General features: G+C 40.4%; 1 protein-coding gene across 1 annotated transcript in view; it reads left to right on the top strand.

The window, feature by feature from the left end:
* The window catches only part of RASEF (RAS and EF-hand domain containing), a 77,407-nt gene that overhangs the window by 19,045 nt on the left and 40,302 nt on the right, over window positions 1-18,060 (top strand). The window contains exons 2-3 of the mRNA XM_011953954.1: window positions 12,091-12,237; window positions 15,552-15,642. Of these exons, the coding sequence (XP_011809344.1) occupies window positions 12,091-12,237; window positions 15,552-15,642 (238 nt within the window). The remainder of the gene's footprint in view (window positions 1-12,090; window positions 12,238-15,551; window positions 15,643-18,060) is intronic.

Below are 18,060 nucleotides of genomic sequence, written 5' to 3'. Positions count from 1 at the left end.
ATTTTTCTCATAAGTTCAGATATTCCAAATAATAATTACAGAATTTCATTTATACATTTGAACTCTCATCATTCAATCTGTTTAATTCCTTAGCATCTTCCTGTTTTCAGGCTTACTTTTCAATTAACTTCAATCTGCAAAAAACTTGAAAAATGGATGGTAGCCTTTATAGTTCCCATTGTTGAGTGATTTGATTAAAGTTTTCCAACTGATTTTGAACAAAATGTAATGAAAGCTTAGAGGACTAGTTTACAAAATGACATAGGACGTTTAGGATGATTTGCTAAGTAGTTCTTCAAAGGTCCAAAGATTTCCAAAATCTGAATGGTGATAAGCCACAAAGAGAGAAAATGACAATTGCAAAAAATGTTTAGGTAATGTAATTATGTGTGTAAATATATTTGAAATTTTGACGTTTTAGTCTGCAGAATATTAAAGTGTATTTGGATTCAGTTATATGTGCCACCAATTCCAATGCATTTCTACTTAACAGATTTCTTGATTTGGTAAAAATACAATTTTTACTGCAATGCTTTATTCTTTTTTTGCCACTGAATTTATGATAGCATTTGTAATAATAAGATTGAATGTTTTGTCTTTGACAGAATGAACTTCCTGAACTTTGATTCCATCTACTTTTTTTGAAGCATCTCATTGCACTGATATAAAACTAGCCTGATTTACCTTTGTGAAGTTCTTTTTCTGCTAATGCAGACAATAAACACAGCCATCATTTCACTCTTTGCATTTATACAAGATAATCAGTAATAAAAATTTGTGCAGAATTAATTTGAAACAACAGTCTCTTGACCTAAGAAAAAAGTCATGTTTCACAGGTGGTATGTAAGTAAGCCTTCTGCAGCTGCATGAGTAAAATTGTAGACTCTGAAAAATACGGTTGTCTTAAAAGACATAGATCCTGTTGCTTCTTCAGGAGCTTTATATTTTCTGGTTTTCATATGGCTAATGATACCACTATAGGGCACCATGACGTCACTGTAGGGCACCATGGTGCACCATGGTGGAGGATAATATTGAGAAGCTTTTTTTTAAAAAAAAGAAGATGGTATAGTGTTCCTGTGTAACGTGTACTCACTTCTCCTTATTAATATCTTGCTTTGGTGCAGTGCAGTTGTTACAGTTAATGAACTGATTATTGATTCACTGTCATTAACTGAAGTCCATATTCAGATTTCCTCAGTTCTTCCTCAAAGTCCCTTTTTTGTTGTTGTTCCAGCATCCATTTAGGACACCACGTTCCATTTTGTTGTCACGTCTCCTTATGCTCCTCTTGGCTATGACAGTTAACCATTTGGAGCAGTTATGCATTTATCTACTTTCTTGAGGAAAGGAAATTGAGTACTCAACTTTTTATTAAGCCTGCACCATTTTTTTGTTTGTTTTTTGAGGTTGTTGCTGCCAGAAGGGTTTACTGCAAAAGATAAAAGTATTGCCATCCAATAAAATAACTAGATATACACTTACGCCATATAAAAAGCGTCAGCTTACTGTAGCAAGAGCATCTGAGGTACTCTCCATCGCTCTGAGGCAGGCCTGTCCAACTTCTGTTTTCTGTACATATTTCATGTGCACTATGCTTGTAAATTTCCAATTTCCCAGTGACTTGACCACATGGCTGTCTGGCAGCATTTCGCACATCTTGCAGATAGGAGCACAACTGACTGACTTTCGAGATGGTTGGCCGAGGCAACTGCTTCCAGTCTTTCTCCACCACCATCTGAGTCCTGAAGGAGCTTTCTGTCTCCAGCTTCTCTTGTCCAAACTTAATTTGTTTTATCAGTGAGTGTGAGTGTTCTGTTTCCTGCTCCTGAAAGGAGAGTTTCTGGTAAGGGTCAGGAAAGGAGAGGTGGGTTTATTCCTGAGTATCTTCTGATTTAGCCACGTATTATTCTATCTTTTCCCTGGCATGGATGTCTCACACACTAAAAAGTGAAAGTAAAAGTAGAGATGAAACAAATTCACCCTGAATTATTTTAATGCAACTGTTAATAAGTTTAAATGCACAGTTGGTACGCAGTTTAAGAACAGGTAATACATGTTAATGCAACTTTTTGATTACAGTGAAAGGGAAATTCTAGTTAGATGCTTACTGTGGACAGGATTCAGGACAACGAGCATAAACTGGGAATGTGTGTCCTAATCTGGGAAGGTGACATGTCATCTAAAGAGAAATTTTACATAAAAATGGATACTGTACTCCTTATTTTCTCCTCAGCTCCTATCTTTTTTTTTTTTTAACCAAAGTAGAAGTATTTTTTTTCCATGAAAAATAGCTATAATATACTGACTTGCACTAACACTACTAGATTATGCCTACATTTAACTTGACTCAGGTTAAGTTGATAGAAGAGAAATACAGGGAGAGCAAATGTGCATTGCAAGACAAGTGCTCTTAAAGAGCTGTATATTCTTACATATACATGTACACACATATAGCACATACATACTATAATAGCAACAAAATGAACTTCTGTATATGAAAAAGTTTGATCTAGACTTGGGGCAGGATGTGAATAAAAGCCTGTTTATCTGAGCGTGGAAGGGTGAGGTCTGCGTTGTCCCATGCACATTGCTACGCTCAGGGCCTTATGTTAATAGACGGTAACAGGGGTCACCACAGCAAGACTCATCTATCCCTCTGCCTATTACTGTAAATAAAGTTTTATTGAAACACAGCCAAACTTATTCATTTATGCATTGTCTAGGCTGCTTTCACACTGCAGTGATAGGGCTAAATAGTTGCAACAGAGATAGTATGTCCTGCAAAGCCTAAAGTATTTTCTACGTGGTAGTTCACAGAGAAGATACTACTTACCCACAGACTGTAACTTTTGCAGGCTGACCTTGAACATGACGTAATTTAATTCTCCCTTTTCAGTTCCCAGAGTACTGCCACCCGTAAGACATTTCTGTTCATGGAGCTCCCATACTACAAGGTTTTCTTCCTTTGAGCCCCTTTTGAAACACCACCCAGACGTGGACAGGAGACAACCGTCTACTTCTTTTTAACTCAGTTGGGGAGTGGAGTCAGGAGTAGTAATGGATGGGAACAATGGCTGGCACTTACTGATTACCAACATTGTACCTCACAGCTACCCTTAGGTGGTAACTTCTATTGTTATACCCACTTTATAGTTGAGGAAGCCGAAGCTGGAGAGGTAAAGTGTTCGGCTCTGAGTCATAAAGCTTAGATGTGGTGGAGGAAGCATTTAAATCTGCCCAGGCCATTCCACTTATCCCATGCTGTATTCATTTATGACTCCAGAAGCCCTAGTTGTTTTGAGGCTGTGCCTGCAGTAAACCTTCAGCACGATGCTTTCTGCTGTTTCTACCTTCCTGCCTCCATTGGCGAACTCCCAGGAACTAAATATCAGTGATTGAAAATAGGAAGCAATTTGCAATCTGAACTGTTTCTAGACATTGAATGGATCTAGTTAACTCTCTCATCTTCCAGGAAATTTTCATTTTAATACCTTTTGGTGAATGTTATAAAAATAGGTACTTAGGTAAGTAATATTTCTCTAGATGACACAAGCCCAGAAAGACTTTTACCTGCAGGAGATGTATGTGGTTAAGGGGGCCTGGGTGAGACACTGGTGGTTTAAAATGTAGATTAGAAACTCCTGTGATCAGACAGCCACAAAACCGAAGCCAGAGAAGCCTCAGCCCCTGGACCAGGTTGTCTTTCCAAGTCTGCTGGTTGCTGGGGCCAAGTGGAGGAGACCATTGTTTGTTTTCTCTAGCTTGGAGAGCTGGATAGCCATTCTGTATACAGACTGAGACCACAGTCAATCGTAGGCAACTCTGTTAGTGGGAAGAGGTCATCCTGTCTAGAAAGCAAGACTTAAATTTTAGAAAGGGAATTAATATTGCTCTGTTCTAGTAGCATAGCTGGATTTGGCCCTTAGAATTTACTTTCTAGTTAATTTGGGGTTTATTCTGGAAGCATGCATACTATGTAATAAAAATACGTTTTTAAAAGTGTACTTTTTATTTAACTTGTATGGAAGAGAAAGGATAAACCTTTGCACTTACTGATGAAACAACTGTGATTCGTTCGGGGCATTGAACGAAGTAGGTGAACTGGTATTACATTAGTAAGAACGTACTTCTTGTTCTTACCCAAAAAGAGAAATAATTATACTATCAGATTTTAGTTGTCTGTAATTTTACCTATTCTGGAGTAAAAACTAGTGACAACTCCTGAAGTTCTACATTTCTGGATTAAATGATAATGGCCTTAGATTTATCTTTATCTCTGCCCATTTATTTCAAAATCCTTAGTTTAATTCCTTGCTTCAGCCAAAACTGTGAAAATGCAAACTCTATCATGACACCTCTTGCTTTAAATCTTGCCATGGCTTCCCATCCTTTTGGGATATCCCCGCCGACCCCCTTCAATGCACTTCTGGTCCTTGAGGATGTGTTCGTCCGGCTCCTGCTAACTTCTTCAGCCCCAGCTCTCCTGCCTGAGGCTGTGCACAGCCTGTGGCTATTGATACCTGGAAGAGACCACCGCCTACCGCGCCCCCTTTCTGCCTGGTTGACGTCTATGCACGCTTCAGGGAATACCCCAAGCTCTGGTCACATTCACCTGTTCTATGCTGTCAGCACATCTTGTACTTAATCCTCACAGAACTTTTCAATCACGTGTGAGCTTTATGCAGGAAGGAACTCGGCTTCCTAGCATTTTCTTTTCATGATCTCACATGGTGCCTCTTGGATTGCATGCACGTTTTAATGTCTCATGTTCAGATGCTAGGATCTCAGCATCAATGTTCTTGTGGCATTCCTTAGTGTGGAATGATGAAGACATCGGCATTTAATACTGTGTGCTTTTGTTTACAAAAAATTGGGTTTTAGATGCATAAAACAAACAGTTTGAATAATTTAGCTCCCTATTTTAATGCTTAAATCAGTAAGACTTGGGATCTGAGGGCCAGTTTTCCTAAGCACCCTACTGGATCACTGTGTTTCTTAGGGTGGAGTGAAGTTTTCTGTACTTAACTGGTTTCCAGAGATGTCCTGAGATCAGCTGTGTCCAAGCTTTCTACATACCAGCCCTACTGCATTCCAGACATATAAACACAAATATATATGTCATCTTCTGAGTAAAATGTTAATCTTATGAAAATGCGTGACCTTTAAAAATTTCTGTACGTCTTAGGTATACCTGTTTTCTCTTCAAATACATGTAATTTCCCTCTCAGCTTCAATGGGAATATTTGCTATTTAAGGTTCTTCTTTCCCAGGGATCCTTTAAAAATTTTAAGTTGTGAAGTTTTCATCAGTAATTAGCCATTGCTCCTGTCATCCATACAAATCATCATATAATTTGTCGGACAAGAAGGTAAATAACATCTAAAACATTGATAATTCAAGGTACATTTTTCTCTCATTGCATTTCACTCGATGTCTTCAGACACAAGTTAGATGTATTAGTGTTGGTTGCTCTCTCAGCACAGAAGTAGAGACTGCTTTTTTCTTGACTGGCTAATGCTTACGACTTGATTCTTGATCTTTCTTTACCTGGTGTTTGCCAAGTACACCTGTAAACAGATCTGTGTGGTATTTGAGAGTGCAGGTGTAATTGCTTTAGATGAGCCCCTGGGTCCCTCATGAATTCAAAATGTTTTCAAGCCTTGTCACTGCTCGTCACCCTTCTCAGCACTCACTTGTGCCAACTGGGTCAGGCCCAGAAGAAAACAGAGCTGTGTGTCTGGCCATTGTATCGTTTCTGCTTGTTTAACTTTTGACATCAGAAGCTAGGACACCGGAAGAGGCCAGTAACTACTACACCCTTGGGGAGGAACAAAAGATTATCTTGGCACCAAGTAATGCTGCCAAGTTTATTGAGTTGAGAAATCCACAGGCATTTAGCTGCCCAGGCGAGGCACAGCATATAAATCTTACGTAGAGGGACCAGGTATTATCTTTTGCTATGATGAAGTATTTTGTGTTTTTTGTTTTTTTTCCTTTTTCTATCAGGTGTGAGAATTGCCAAGAGCGTTATGTTACAGTCTCTTGGCATAACCCAGAAGGTGCATCATTTCCACGGTATAGACCAAGCGAAGCACACAGGCAGATGGGGTCAGGGATGGAAGGTGGGACTCTGCCCGCTGCATGTAATAGTCCTTCCCCCAAATAGCTTTAAGTAAACTAAATTGTATAAGGTTATCTCATTTTTATCTTATTCATGCTTTCGTTCTTTTAAGGAGTCCTCTTGTAATGGGGGTAGTCCTTGTAGCAATAAAACATGTCCTCTTCCAAAGTAATTTTTAAAAAATCTTGTTATGTTACATATTCCTAAATGGAGGCATGTACTTAAGACCCCTGAAAACTGGCTCAGCACTTTCTTCTGGTGTGAAGAGCTAGTTGTTCCCTGGAGAGCCCAGCTCTGGAGCCGGATGAAGGGACATGCTTGCCTAAGTCTCCTCCTCAGTAAATAGGATACTAGGGATAACATCTTCATAGAGTTATCATGAGAATTAAATGAATAATATATGTAAAGGCTTAAATTGGCACCTCGACTACATATATAAGGTGATCAATAAATGTCTGCTTTGGTATATGAATGCTTCAGAATAGCCTTTTGTTCCCTTCTAAAAAAGAGTGGGGAGTGATTGTTAAGACTTATCTGATCATAAAAGTTTTATTACATACTTATGGTGTGAAGCTATCAAGTAAGAAGGTAAGGAAGTATGTTGATATGGAAGAAGATGATAAAATACCCAGAGAGGAAACCATAATGCCAACTTTCTAAGCTTAAGCTGACTGTAACAAGGAACTGGCTTTGTAACGAAGAACACGTCTTACTGGCTTCATGCAACGCAAACGTTTTTTTCTTATGTATCTGACAGATCGGGGTGATCAGGTAGCTCTCCTGAGCGGTCTTCCACCATGTGGTGATTCAGGGATCCAAGCACGTTCTGTCACGAGGCTTAGCCATATTGGAGTTTTTCACTTCGGTGATGAGGATGAGGGAGAAAGTGGGAGAGAGTGAAAAAGGGAGAAAGGTGGGAAAGGGAGAAAGAAGGAGAAGGTGGAAAGGGAAGAGAGAGAAAGAAAGTGAGAAAGAAAGAAAAAAGAAAGAATGAAAGAAAATGTGCTGAAGAGTTTGTGAGCAATTTTAGAGGTCAAGCCTGGAGGTGGCAAACACATATCATTTCTGTACCTACTCCATTTTCTAGAACTAGTCACATGACTCCAACCATCGGCCAAGGGTTCTTGGGAATCAGATCTCCCTGTGTGCCCTGTAATGCAAAGCAAGATAGTTGAGTTTCTGTGGTAGAGTCCTGGCACAACAGGTAACCATGTGACATATTTTCTGTTAGTGGTAGACATTTCCTATAATTATTCTATTTGTATACTTCACTGTAAACTATTTTTGAAATTCTCTGTAATGAATTCCGGGACCAACAAATGACCCAAGAATTTACAAATCATGTGTTTCTTTCTCATTTTAGAAATTTGCAGAAAGTAAGGGAATCTACTCAGATGTCTACTTCTGAACATTTTGATGTTGTACAGATAGCCAGCAAACAAGGATTCGAGGTGACGGTATCTTTTTGTGTGTGTGTGTGTGATGGAGTCTCACTCTGTCACCCAGGCTGGAGTGCAGTAACACGATCTTGGCTCACTGCAACCTCTGCCTCCCGGATTCAAACGATTCTTCTGTCTCAGCCTCCCAAGAAACTGGGATTACAGACGCTCACCACCATGCCTGGCTAATTTTTGTGTTTTTAGTAGAGATAAGGTTTTACCATATTGGTCAGGCTGGTCTCGAACTCCTGACCTCAGGCGATCTACCCACCAAAGTGCTGGGATTACAGGCATGAGCCACCACACCCGGCCTAGATGATGGTATCTTAATGTCCCCCTGACAGGCAGGATTCTATTAAAGAGCTGTTTTTATGCTTTGCACCTTCCTGGTAGTCAGTAAATGACAAAGGCGCAAAGAAGTTAATGATCCATTAAAATTACGTTGGACAATCTAAGAGTAGAGATTTTTCTTTTATTGCCCCCTAATAAATATGGCTCACTGTTGCAACCAGAATTTGTACTCAGTTCTGATGGGAAAGATAATGGCAGTTTTCTGTGTCTTATAACACCAAATGAAGAGACTGACTACTGCAGGTTTATTAATAATAATTTTCCTTGAGCAGTTCTTTTGAATCATATTGGCCTCTGTACAGATCACGCAGTTTGTTTATAAGAGTAAGCCTGGGGCCAGGTACGATGGCACGGGCCTGTAATCCCAGCACTTTGGGAGGGCGAGGCGGGTGGATCACCTGAGGTCAGGAGTTTGAGACCAGCATGGTCTCAGAGACATGGTGAAACCCTGTCTCTACTAAAAATACAAAAAAAAAAAAAAAAAAAAATTTAGCTGGGCATGGTGGTGGGCACCTGTAATCCCAGCTACTTGGGAGGCTGAGGTAGGAGAATTGCTTGAACCGGGGAAGCAGAGGTTGCAGTGAGCCGAGATCGCACCACTGTACTCCAGCCTGGGTGACAGAGTGAGACTCTGTCTCAAAAAAAAAAAAAAAAGAAAAAGAAAGAAAGAACAAGCCTGGGAGAGTTTACAGCCACATGGACACACCTTGGGGCCATGCTTAACTAAGCTTCAGAGTTAATGTGTACCTTATGTTTTTCAGTGTTTCCTAGATCTATGGATTGATTTTGAATCCCATTTCTTCTGCCAGAGTTTAGCTATTTAACACATAGGGAAGCAATATGATTTTATGGTTGATCAGGTGGCCCACAGCTTGAAACTGAGTTTGAATCCTTATTCTGCCACTTCACCACCATGTTACTATGGGCCCTATACAGTATGTGTTTGCTAGGGCTGCCTAGGTATTTGTGGTAATAAGCATCACAAACTGGGTGACTTAAATAACAGAAGTTTTTTTTCTCACAGTTCTGGAGGCTAGAAGTCTGAGATGATGGTATCAGCAGGGTTGGTTTCTTCTGGGGCCTGTCTCCTTGACTTGCAGATGGCTGTCTTTTCCTGTGTCTTTACATGATCTTCTGTGTGTGTGTGTCTGGCTTCAAATCTCTTTTTATAAGGTGACCATTAAGATTGGATTAGGAGCTACTCTATTGACCGCATTTTAACTTAATTACCTCTTTAAAGACCCATTTCCAAATATAGTCACATTCTGAAGTACTGGGATAAGAAAGGTTCTTCATGATGTTGTTGTGAGCATTTGAAGAGAGGAGGCATACACGTTTCCTCACACATTACCAGGAATATGGTGACTACTCACTACATATAACTATTTTTATTACAATTATAAATTGTATTCTATCTGACTGTGTCTTCTTTTCCAGTTGTGAGATGGCTCTCTGCATGGCTTTGCAATTACTGAGGCCTGGGATTATTGTCGTCTTTCTTGCGCCCTCATAGCATCTTATAATGCTGCCTTCCACAGAGTAATAAGGCAAAAGCCCAAGGAATGTTGATCAAGTGGATGGGTATGAATTTTGTGCTCAGGATTTCTGAGTGGTCTTCTGTGGCTGTTGCTTTGGTGTCACTGTGGTGTCACACCATAGATGACTGTGAAATGCTCTCAAACTTCCTGGTTCCTGGGGTGGCCTGCCCAAAAACTAGACAAGGACCTGAAGAAGAGTAGTCTCTCCATGTCAGGGACAGGAGACAGAAGTCGTTGTGCATTGTTAGGGGAGTAACTGTAAAATCACAGAACCAGATCACCAAACATAAGGATTATCCAAACATTGGAGGCGATTTTTAAATCAGGCAGTGTGTCAAAGTGATTGGCTTTCCTGCAATTATTAGCTATCCCCAACATTTCTAGACTTAATGAGAATCAATGGAATTATTTGATGCTGGTATTATGGTAAGTTATCATCTCTTGCCCAAAGAATTGACTGTTCTCTAAATTTTTGGTATTTCTTGTTTCAACTGGTATAAATGTTCTTTGCTTTAAAAAAGTGCTGCTACTGTCACAACCCAGTCACAGCCTGTGTTAAATACTAGCAAGCAGGGATCCACTAGGATCAGAAAAAGAAGGCCAGATTGCAGAGTCTCTGATGTAAGCTGTCCAGGGAGGTCAGTATGCAGCCCATCAATCCGGAGAAGCTTGGATATGCTGGGGAATAGTGTGCTTATTAAGTCTACACATGGCTATAACATCCATCCATAGCAGATGAGTTACACAGGCTTCATTAGCTAGACACAAAGGGTATATCATTCATAGATCATGCTAGATCACTCTTAGTGAATCAGTTCTTAAACTGTGAATCAGCGACACCACCAGCCTCACCAACTAGCTCCTTTATCCTCTATCAGATCAGCTACTGAATCTGGTTAATTTTTCTTTTGAAATACCTCTAAAAATGTTTCTCTTTTATTAAAAGGTTTTAAATAGTAACTATGAGGACTGTCACAAATAAAGAGTATGATACGATAAGAAATATGTAGTTGGTCTTTGTCCCAGCTTCCTGGAATACAGCTCCTAAAACCCTTGGAATCTCCAGAGTGATGAGGGTCTTTTGTATGGTAGAGAGAAGGCTGGTAGCTGGGGGCCCCTAGACCTTCAAGAGGGGGTTGGACGTGATTAAGACTAAGAAAGACTGACATGATTAGAAGGTTGGTACTTTCAGCCCCATCCCTGACCTCTAGGGAGGAGAGAGAAGCTGAAAATTGAGGTAATCACCAGTGGCCAGTGATGTAATCTCTCACATCTGTGCAGTAGAATCACCATAAAGCCCCCAAAACAATAGTGTTTGGATTGTTGCTGGGTTGGTGAACATACCGAGGTGCTGGGAGGGTGCTGTTCCCAGAGGAGGCATCGAAGTTCTGTGCACCCACACTCTGCTCCCATACCTTGCCCAAAGCATCTCTTCCATTTGGCCCTCCTGAGTTATATTCTTTATGATAAACTGGTAAACCTAAGTCAAGTGTTTTCCTGAGTTCTGTGAGCCATTTAAGCAGAGTATGGAACCTAAAGAGGGGGGTCACAGAAACCCCTGATTTATAGGTGATTGGTCAGAAGTGTAGGTGGCAACCTGGAACTTGTGACTGGCATCTAAGTGGGGAGCAGTCTTGTGGCACTGATCCCTTAACCTGTGGGGTCTGTGCTAACTCTGGGTGGTGTCAGAATGAAATTGGATTGTTGGACACTCAGTTGGTATCTGAAATGTTAGAGAATTGGTTGGTATGAGGAAAAAATTCACACATTTGGTGTCAGGAGAATTGTGACTGACATCAATGCAAATATGTATAAAAATGTGAATTTATATGGAGTAATTTTTAGCTGACCATAACATAATAGTCACATTCATTGCTGTGGTTGGACTGTGTCCCCACTCAGATCTCATGTTGAATGGTAATCCCCTTAATCCCCATGCATCTAGGGACAGAGCTGTTGGGAGGTGCTTGGATCATGTGGGCGGTTTCCCCCATGCTGTTCTCAAGATTGTGAAAGAGTTCTCAGGAGATCTGATGGTTTGAGGAGGAGCTCTTCCTCCTTCACTCCTCACTCTTCTCTCTCCTGTCACCATGTGAAGAAGATCCTTGCTTCCCCTTCCACCATGATTGTAAGTTTCCTGAGGCCTCCCAGTCATGTGGAACTGTGAGTCAGTTAAAACCTCTTTTATGTATAAATTACCCAGTCTTGGGTATTCCTTTATAGCAGTGTGAAAATGGACTACTGCACCCACTGTTATGACCATAAAGGCTGAAACATGTCTTATTAGGGGTAGGTGAAACATGGAATTAAGTAACTGATTTAATGTTACCTAATTGTTCTATAAATTGTTTTATCTTTCTATTAAAATTTAGAAAAAAAAACACAGCAGGAACAACAACAAAATCCTTCCTTATTAGTCCCTTGCTGTGCATTTTCACTGTCCTCACAGGTCCCCATCTCCTATTGTGGAAAAAATACAACCATATCTCCTGACTGCTGTCTTCCCTGCCTTCCGATCATTTTATGATTGCTGGTTTTTCTTTCCTTAGTTCTTCATTTATGTTTCTCTTTCTTAAAATTCCCCTGCAGAGTTGCCTTTAAAATTTTATAATTGGTTTAATTTTTCTTTATTTGGCAGAGAAGAGCAAGTTAGTACCTTGTACCAAAACATCAACCTTGTGGAACCAAGATTAATTCAACCATATGAACATGTTATAAAGAACTTCATCCGTGAGATCAGACTTCAAAGTACAGAAATGGAAAATTTGGCCATTGCAGTGAAGAGGTATTGTAGTCCTTCCTTTATAAGTGGCCTGTGGGTGCTTTAACTTGCTGTCTGACCTGGGCGGCAAATAGACTGAACTGCATTTTCACGCTATGATATTGGTGGACTTACTGAGCTTCAGGAGTCTAGAGCTTTCAAAATTAAGCCAACACTGGAGAAGTAGGTCAGCTACCAATCAATCAGTAGGTCATCATGATCCTATTATATAAACTCTTCAGGATCAATGACTTGATACAGAACAATTAAGAGATTTATCTTACATCTTGCTGCTTAAAACACACAGGAGAAACTTTATCTAGAGAAGTAGGCGGAACACTATTTGAAGCCTGGCCTTGTTACCTACATGTATGAGACTTTGCGAGCAGGTTACGTAATCTCCCTGAGTTCAATTGCTGCATCTGCAAAATGAGGATGAATATCTTGACGTCCTCTGGGTGTTAAGACTTAGTGGATAATGTCGTGGGTGAGCCCCTCACACTGCCCACCACATGGCAGGTGCTCAGCAGTACTGCTTTGGCTCTCTCTACTCTCTAGCCCTCCTCACTTGGCCCTCCCCCTCTGAACTGAAAGCCAAAGAACTATTAAACTCTTACTCTAATACAGTTCATATAAGCCATAGCTAGCTTACATAGGATATCTGATTGGTGTTAACAGCTGTATCATGCAAAAAAAGAATTTATATGTGTTGCAGTCCAAACATCAGCCTCTTTGCCCCCTGGAAAAACTGCATTCCTTTAGCATATATTGGGAAAAAGAGGGCATTGTGCTTGTCACAGTTCTGGTGTGTTGTGCCCCACCGATGCACCTTGCTGCCATGTGCTCCACCAGCTGTGCACCCTGCTGGTTTCCGCCTGGAGCTTATAAACGCAGCCCTTTTAATAGGAGGCTGCCCTGTCTGCATAGGGGTGGGTGACTTGTCTTCAATTCTGCCGTCTCTTTATCCCTCCCATCCACATGATGCTCAAACTATCTAGTTGAACCTTCGGAGTAACTAAAGGACATTATAATGTAGGAAAGAAAATATTTTAGATTCTTGATACAAAATAGGACCTTTCTTATAGTCCTAGAATCAAGCAAAAGTTAATCTATTCACAAGGGACTTCTTATGAACATTTTTAGTACCTGACTGACCGGTTTTCTCTCAAATTAGCCTTCTAGGGGCTTCCGGTAGGATAAAGCATGGTCCTCAGAACTCCAAATTCTGTAGAGCATGCTGGAGTGTGGATCAGAGTCCCAGAGTTGGCCTCTTTTGACATGTGACAGGCAGACACACACATTGATTCTTCAGAGCACCCAATAAGTATTAAAACAGACAAACTCACAGGTATACACATAGGTACACATATACAGACCCACACAAAGATATGTGGGTATACACACACATACACACGACCCCATCTAAATATAATACCGTGTGCACCTACGAGGGAAAAAAACAGACTGTCATGCTTGATGTTCTCATTACCAGCTAGGCTGCTTTTTCACGGTGGAGTGAGTACATCACATTAATTCGAGCTGTGTTGGCATCCCCATCCACTCCCTTCTGTGCTGCTGGGGCCATCCAGAGCCAGGCTCTATGCAGAGCCTAAGTCTCCTAAAAGCTCCTTTCTTAGCTATCAAAGACCTCAGGAAGTATTTAAATGGCTACTTGTAAACCATTCCTTGCGTTCTTAGCCATCCATCCTCACCTCTATTTTGGATTGGGGGAGGGTTTTGGCCATTTTGCTCTGCACTGCACCCAAAGAATGGGTTCCCAGTGTCACAGTGGGCAGACATTTCACTAGAAATTAGAAATTGCTGGGGCAAGCACTCTGTTGTTATGCATCACCCTGATTTGCAAAAGAAGGAAAATGTTGCTCAGAAGTGAAAAGGGCAGAGAGAGTCCATTACGGAACAGTCCCAGATGTGTGGGATGGGATAGCTAGAAGAAGTAGGTGGGAAAGGATATATGCCTTAGCCATTTACCATCCCAGAGTTGACCAAAAAAACCACCAGGCATTGCTATGGAGATACATAATTTCTGGACTTCAAATAACAGGTATTTATAAGCAAAAATGAACTGATTTCCCAAGTTTGGTTAACATAACCTTAGCAGGCTATAAGCTGAGGAAGAAGTAAATAGGAACAGAAGATAATAATGTTATTGAAAATTTTACTTTGGGGTCTTTTTCCTCCCACAATATTTCCTTGGAGTTTTATGTGGAAGTTGAACCAATGCATGAATAAATTGTGTTGTGAGGGAGTAAATAAGTCAAAAGCAGGTAAATTGCTATAGCAGAGACCTATCAAACTAGAAGACAGAAAATATTCTATTTAAGCCCTATCCTTTATTAATAGCATGTCATTTGTCCAAATGAATCACCTCTAAAGCTCATGGTTTAGATACAAATCAATGTGCTTTGCCTCCATAGAGATGTGATTTATAATCGCACTCATAACAAACAAAATTTTTCTAAAAGGTAACCTTATCTACATTCTAGAACTTTAGGGGACAAATAAGAAATAATGATTGAGATCTTTTTTTCCCTTCTCACTTTAACGTATAACATTGTGAGTTTTTTATAGTGAAATTTCAAAATTATATCTAACCATCACTTGGCCACGGAGTTCTTTTTTAAATCCAGGATTGTAACTCAGTCATGAGAGCAAAAAAAAAAAAAAAAAAACCAAAAAAATTCAGAATTTATTGAGAGCCTCCCAGCACTTTGATATCTTTATTCTTTGCCACATTCTAGTTTAATATCATTTTATCCTATTTATTCGTTTATTTGATGTAGTCAGGTACCACATCACGATGTTTTGATCAATAAAGGATTACATAAATGACAGTGGTCCCATAAGAATATAATCCTATATTTTTACTGTATCCTGTGTTTAGGTACACAAATACTGGCCATTGTGTTAACAGTTACTTGCAGTATTCAGTATAGTTCCATGCTGTTCAGGTTTCCAGCCTAGGAGCAATATGCTATACCGTATAGCCTAGGTGTGAAGTAGGCTCTACCAGCTAGGTTGGTGTAAATACTCTATGATGCTTGCACAATGACAAAAATCTCCAAAAGACACATTTCTCAGAATGTAAGCTAGTTGTTAAGGAATGCATGACCGTATCTAGTTTTAAAATGATTTTACACCAAAATGGTCAAATTGCCAATCTCATTTTATTATGTAGATGGAATGGGGAATATCATTTTGAATGGTGTGTTTCTCTTCATCTGTAATATATAGGGCTTAACATAGATGAGTCTGAAGTTTCTCTTCATGTTTCAAGTTCAAGAGTATATTGAAAAGGTGTGCATCCTTTTGAATTTCAGAGCCCAGGACAAGGCAGCTATGCAGCTGAGTGAGTTGGAAGAGGAAATGGATCAGAGGATTCAGGCTGCAGAACATAAGACACGGAAAGACGTGAGTTTCTGGGTTGGCCATTCATTCAGCAGATCTTTATGAGGTGCTTTCTATGGAGAGGGCCCAGACACTCTTCTGGATATCATGCATGGGTACAGCAAGTCCAGCTTCCCACAGATCCTCCCAGCAAAGGAATTTTTACTGGTGGTATTTTTTGGGGATGGGGTAAGAAGAAATAGAAATAATAAGCAAATAAAAAAGTAAAGCGAATAAGTTCAGATAGTGACAAGTACAGTAAAGAAATAACGTGCAATAGTGACTGGAAGAGGAGGCTGCTTACGTTGGGGGTTAGAGGCCTCTTTGAAGGGGTACCATCAGAGACGAAGCCTTGGGAGAAGGCAGAGGCAGCCTTTGTAGAGAAGGTGACTGGACTTTCCATACCTGTGTCACTGCCCACACCCGCTGCCCAGTTTAAATCTAGCTTAGAGTGAAATTAAAATTCTGTCTTCAAACTTTGGTGTTTTATAATGGAATACAGCCATTACTTGGTACCCGAGGGGATTAGTTCCAGGACTCCCCCGCAACCCTGCATACCAAAATCTGCATGCTCAAGTTTTTATGCGAATAATGTATATTTACATACAACCTACGCATATCCTCCAGTATACTTTACATCATCTCTGGATTACTTATAATACCTAGTATTTAGCACAATGTAAATGCTTTGTAAAGAGCTGTTATACCATATTTTTATCTGCATCACTTTTACTGCTTAAAATATTTTCAATCTTTAGTGGTTGAATTCGCAGATGCAGAACCTGTGGATTTGAAGGGCTGACTGTATGCCTTTATTCAGCGTTATAGGAACCATTTAAAGTTGAAAGTGATATGTTACCTTCAGTGATTTCCATTGAAGAAATAATTTTTTTTTCTTATATTTTTGGGTGATTAATGTTTATTGAAAACAGAAAATAGACAATGCTAGGTTAAAAATGTCACTTTTGTTTACTCATTCACCCTGTTAACACTGAATGGCCGCAAAATAATGTGCAAGTGGCCTGAACGTTGGCATCTGGGAGACCTCAGTTTGCATCCTGGCCCTGATCGTATCCAGGTGACATTGGGAAAATAACCCAACCTCTGAGCCCTTGTTATTCCATCTCTAAAATGGGATAATGCAACCTACCTGCCTTCACAGGAGTTAAACATGATGATCTATATAAAGTGCCCGCCACAGTGCCTGCCATGTGGTGGCTGCACCCAGGTTGTTACTGTCCTGCTCTTTCCTGTGGCTCTCTGTATTCTTGATTCCTTTGAGATTCTTCACCTTAAATGGCTTTCCTGCATATATGCCCTGGGGCATCTTTGTTGTCCTGTCTCCTTATACAAAGTTTAATAAGAAGCTGGACGTCATATTCATCCACATAAATGGTTCAAGATTCATGGTCCAGCCTCAGAGCAATGGATAACCCCTTCTGCTAGCACTTTCCTTTTGGTAAAAAGGAAAGAGTAAAATCATTTTTCTGCCTTTTTTTTCTCTCCATCTGCTGTGTTTAATCTGTGCACTCATTCATTCATCAAACACATATCAAGCACATGTGTTATTCTGTCGTCATATCTCATTGCTGCTTCTAGATAAATGCATCCCAAATTTGTTGCTGGTAATGAGGATATTACCATGGCCCCCACCTTTTAGAACTTCATGTTTTGTTAATTACAACATCTTTAGTTTCCTTGGCTTCAGTCCGGAGGTGGCAAACCCATGCATCTGTGGCATCATTTCTCTATTCCTCAGCAATGACACATGTGGCCTGTAAGCCACCATATACATGTGATCTCCACACCTCAGCACGCCAGTCCAGGACCTCACTGCCAGCTGAGCAGCTTTGGCACTGTGAGGAAACCTGTTTGCCTGTCCATCCCAGTGTCCACCTCACACCTTTCTAAAGATAGCTTCTCTGGAATAACGTGCCCAGGCCAGTCTAAGATTTTCCCTCATTTCCTTCCATTCCACACGGCTCCCCTCAGCTCTCCAGGGTTCTTCACCCCCAGCTCTGGCCCAGTGGCCTTGCTGTGCCTGACTCTGCTTTGTCTCCAGCTGTTTTCTTTGCCTTGATGATTATCTCCTCAATCCTTTCCTCCTTCCCAAATTCTGCAAAGCTCAGAGGAACCCTCACTTCTTGATGCCCTCCCCTGCTCCTCTAGCCGCATTCACCTTTTCCTGACCTGGACTCCTATGGCATATATAGCATATATTGCATTGCTTCAGTTTTTTTTTTTTAAACTGTAACAGCTTTATGAAGGTATAATTGGCATGCAACAAACTGCATATGAAGTACAGTATACATGAAGTTTGGACATACGTATGCACCATAAAACCATTCCCACAGGCAAGATCGTAGGCATAACTATCCACCCTAGAAGTTTCTTCATGCCCCTTGAAGGCATAACAAGCCTTTTTTCCTCCTTTCTTTGCCC

The sequence above is a fragment of the Colobus angolensis genome, unplaced genomic scaffold, assembly GCF_000951035.1.
Source record: "Colobus angolensis palliatus isolate OR3802 unplaced genomic scaffold, Cang.pa_1.0 Scaffold379, whole genome shotgun sequence".
NCBI classification, from domain to species: domain Eukaryota; kingdom Metazoa; phylum Chordata; class Mammalia; order Primates; family Cercopithecidae; genus Colobus; species Colobus angolensis.
This window is presented reverse-complemented; position numbering and strand designations above follow the sequence as displayed.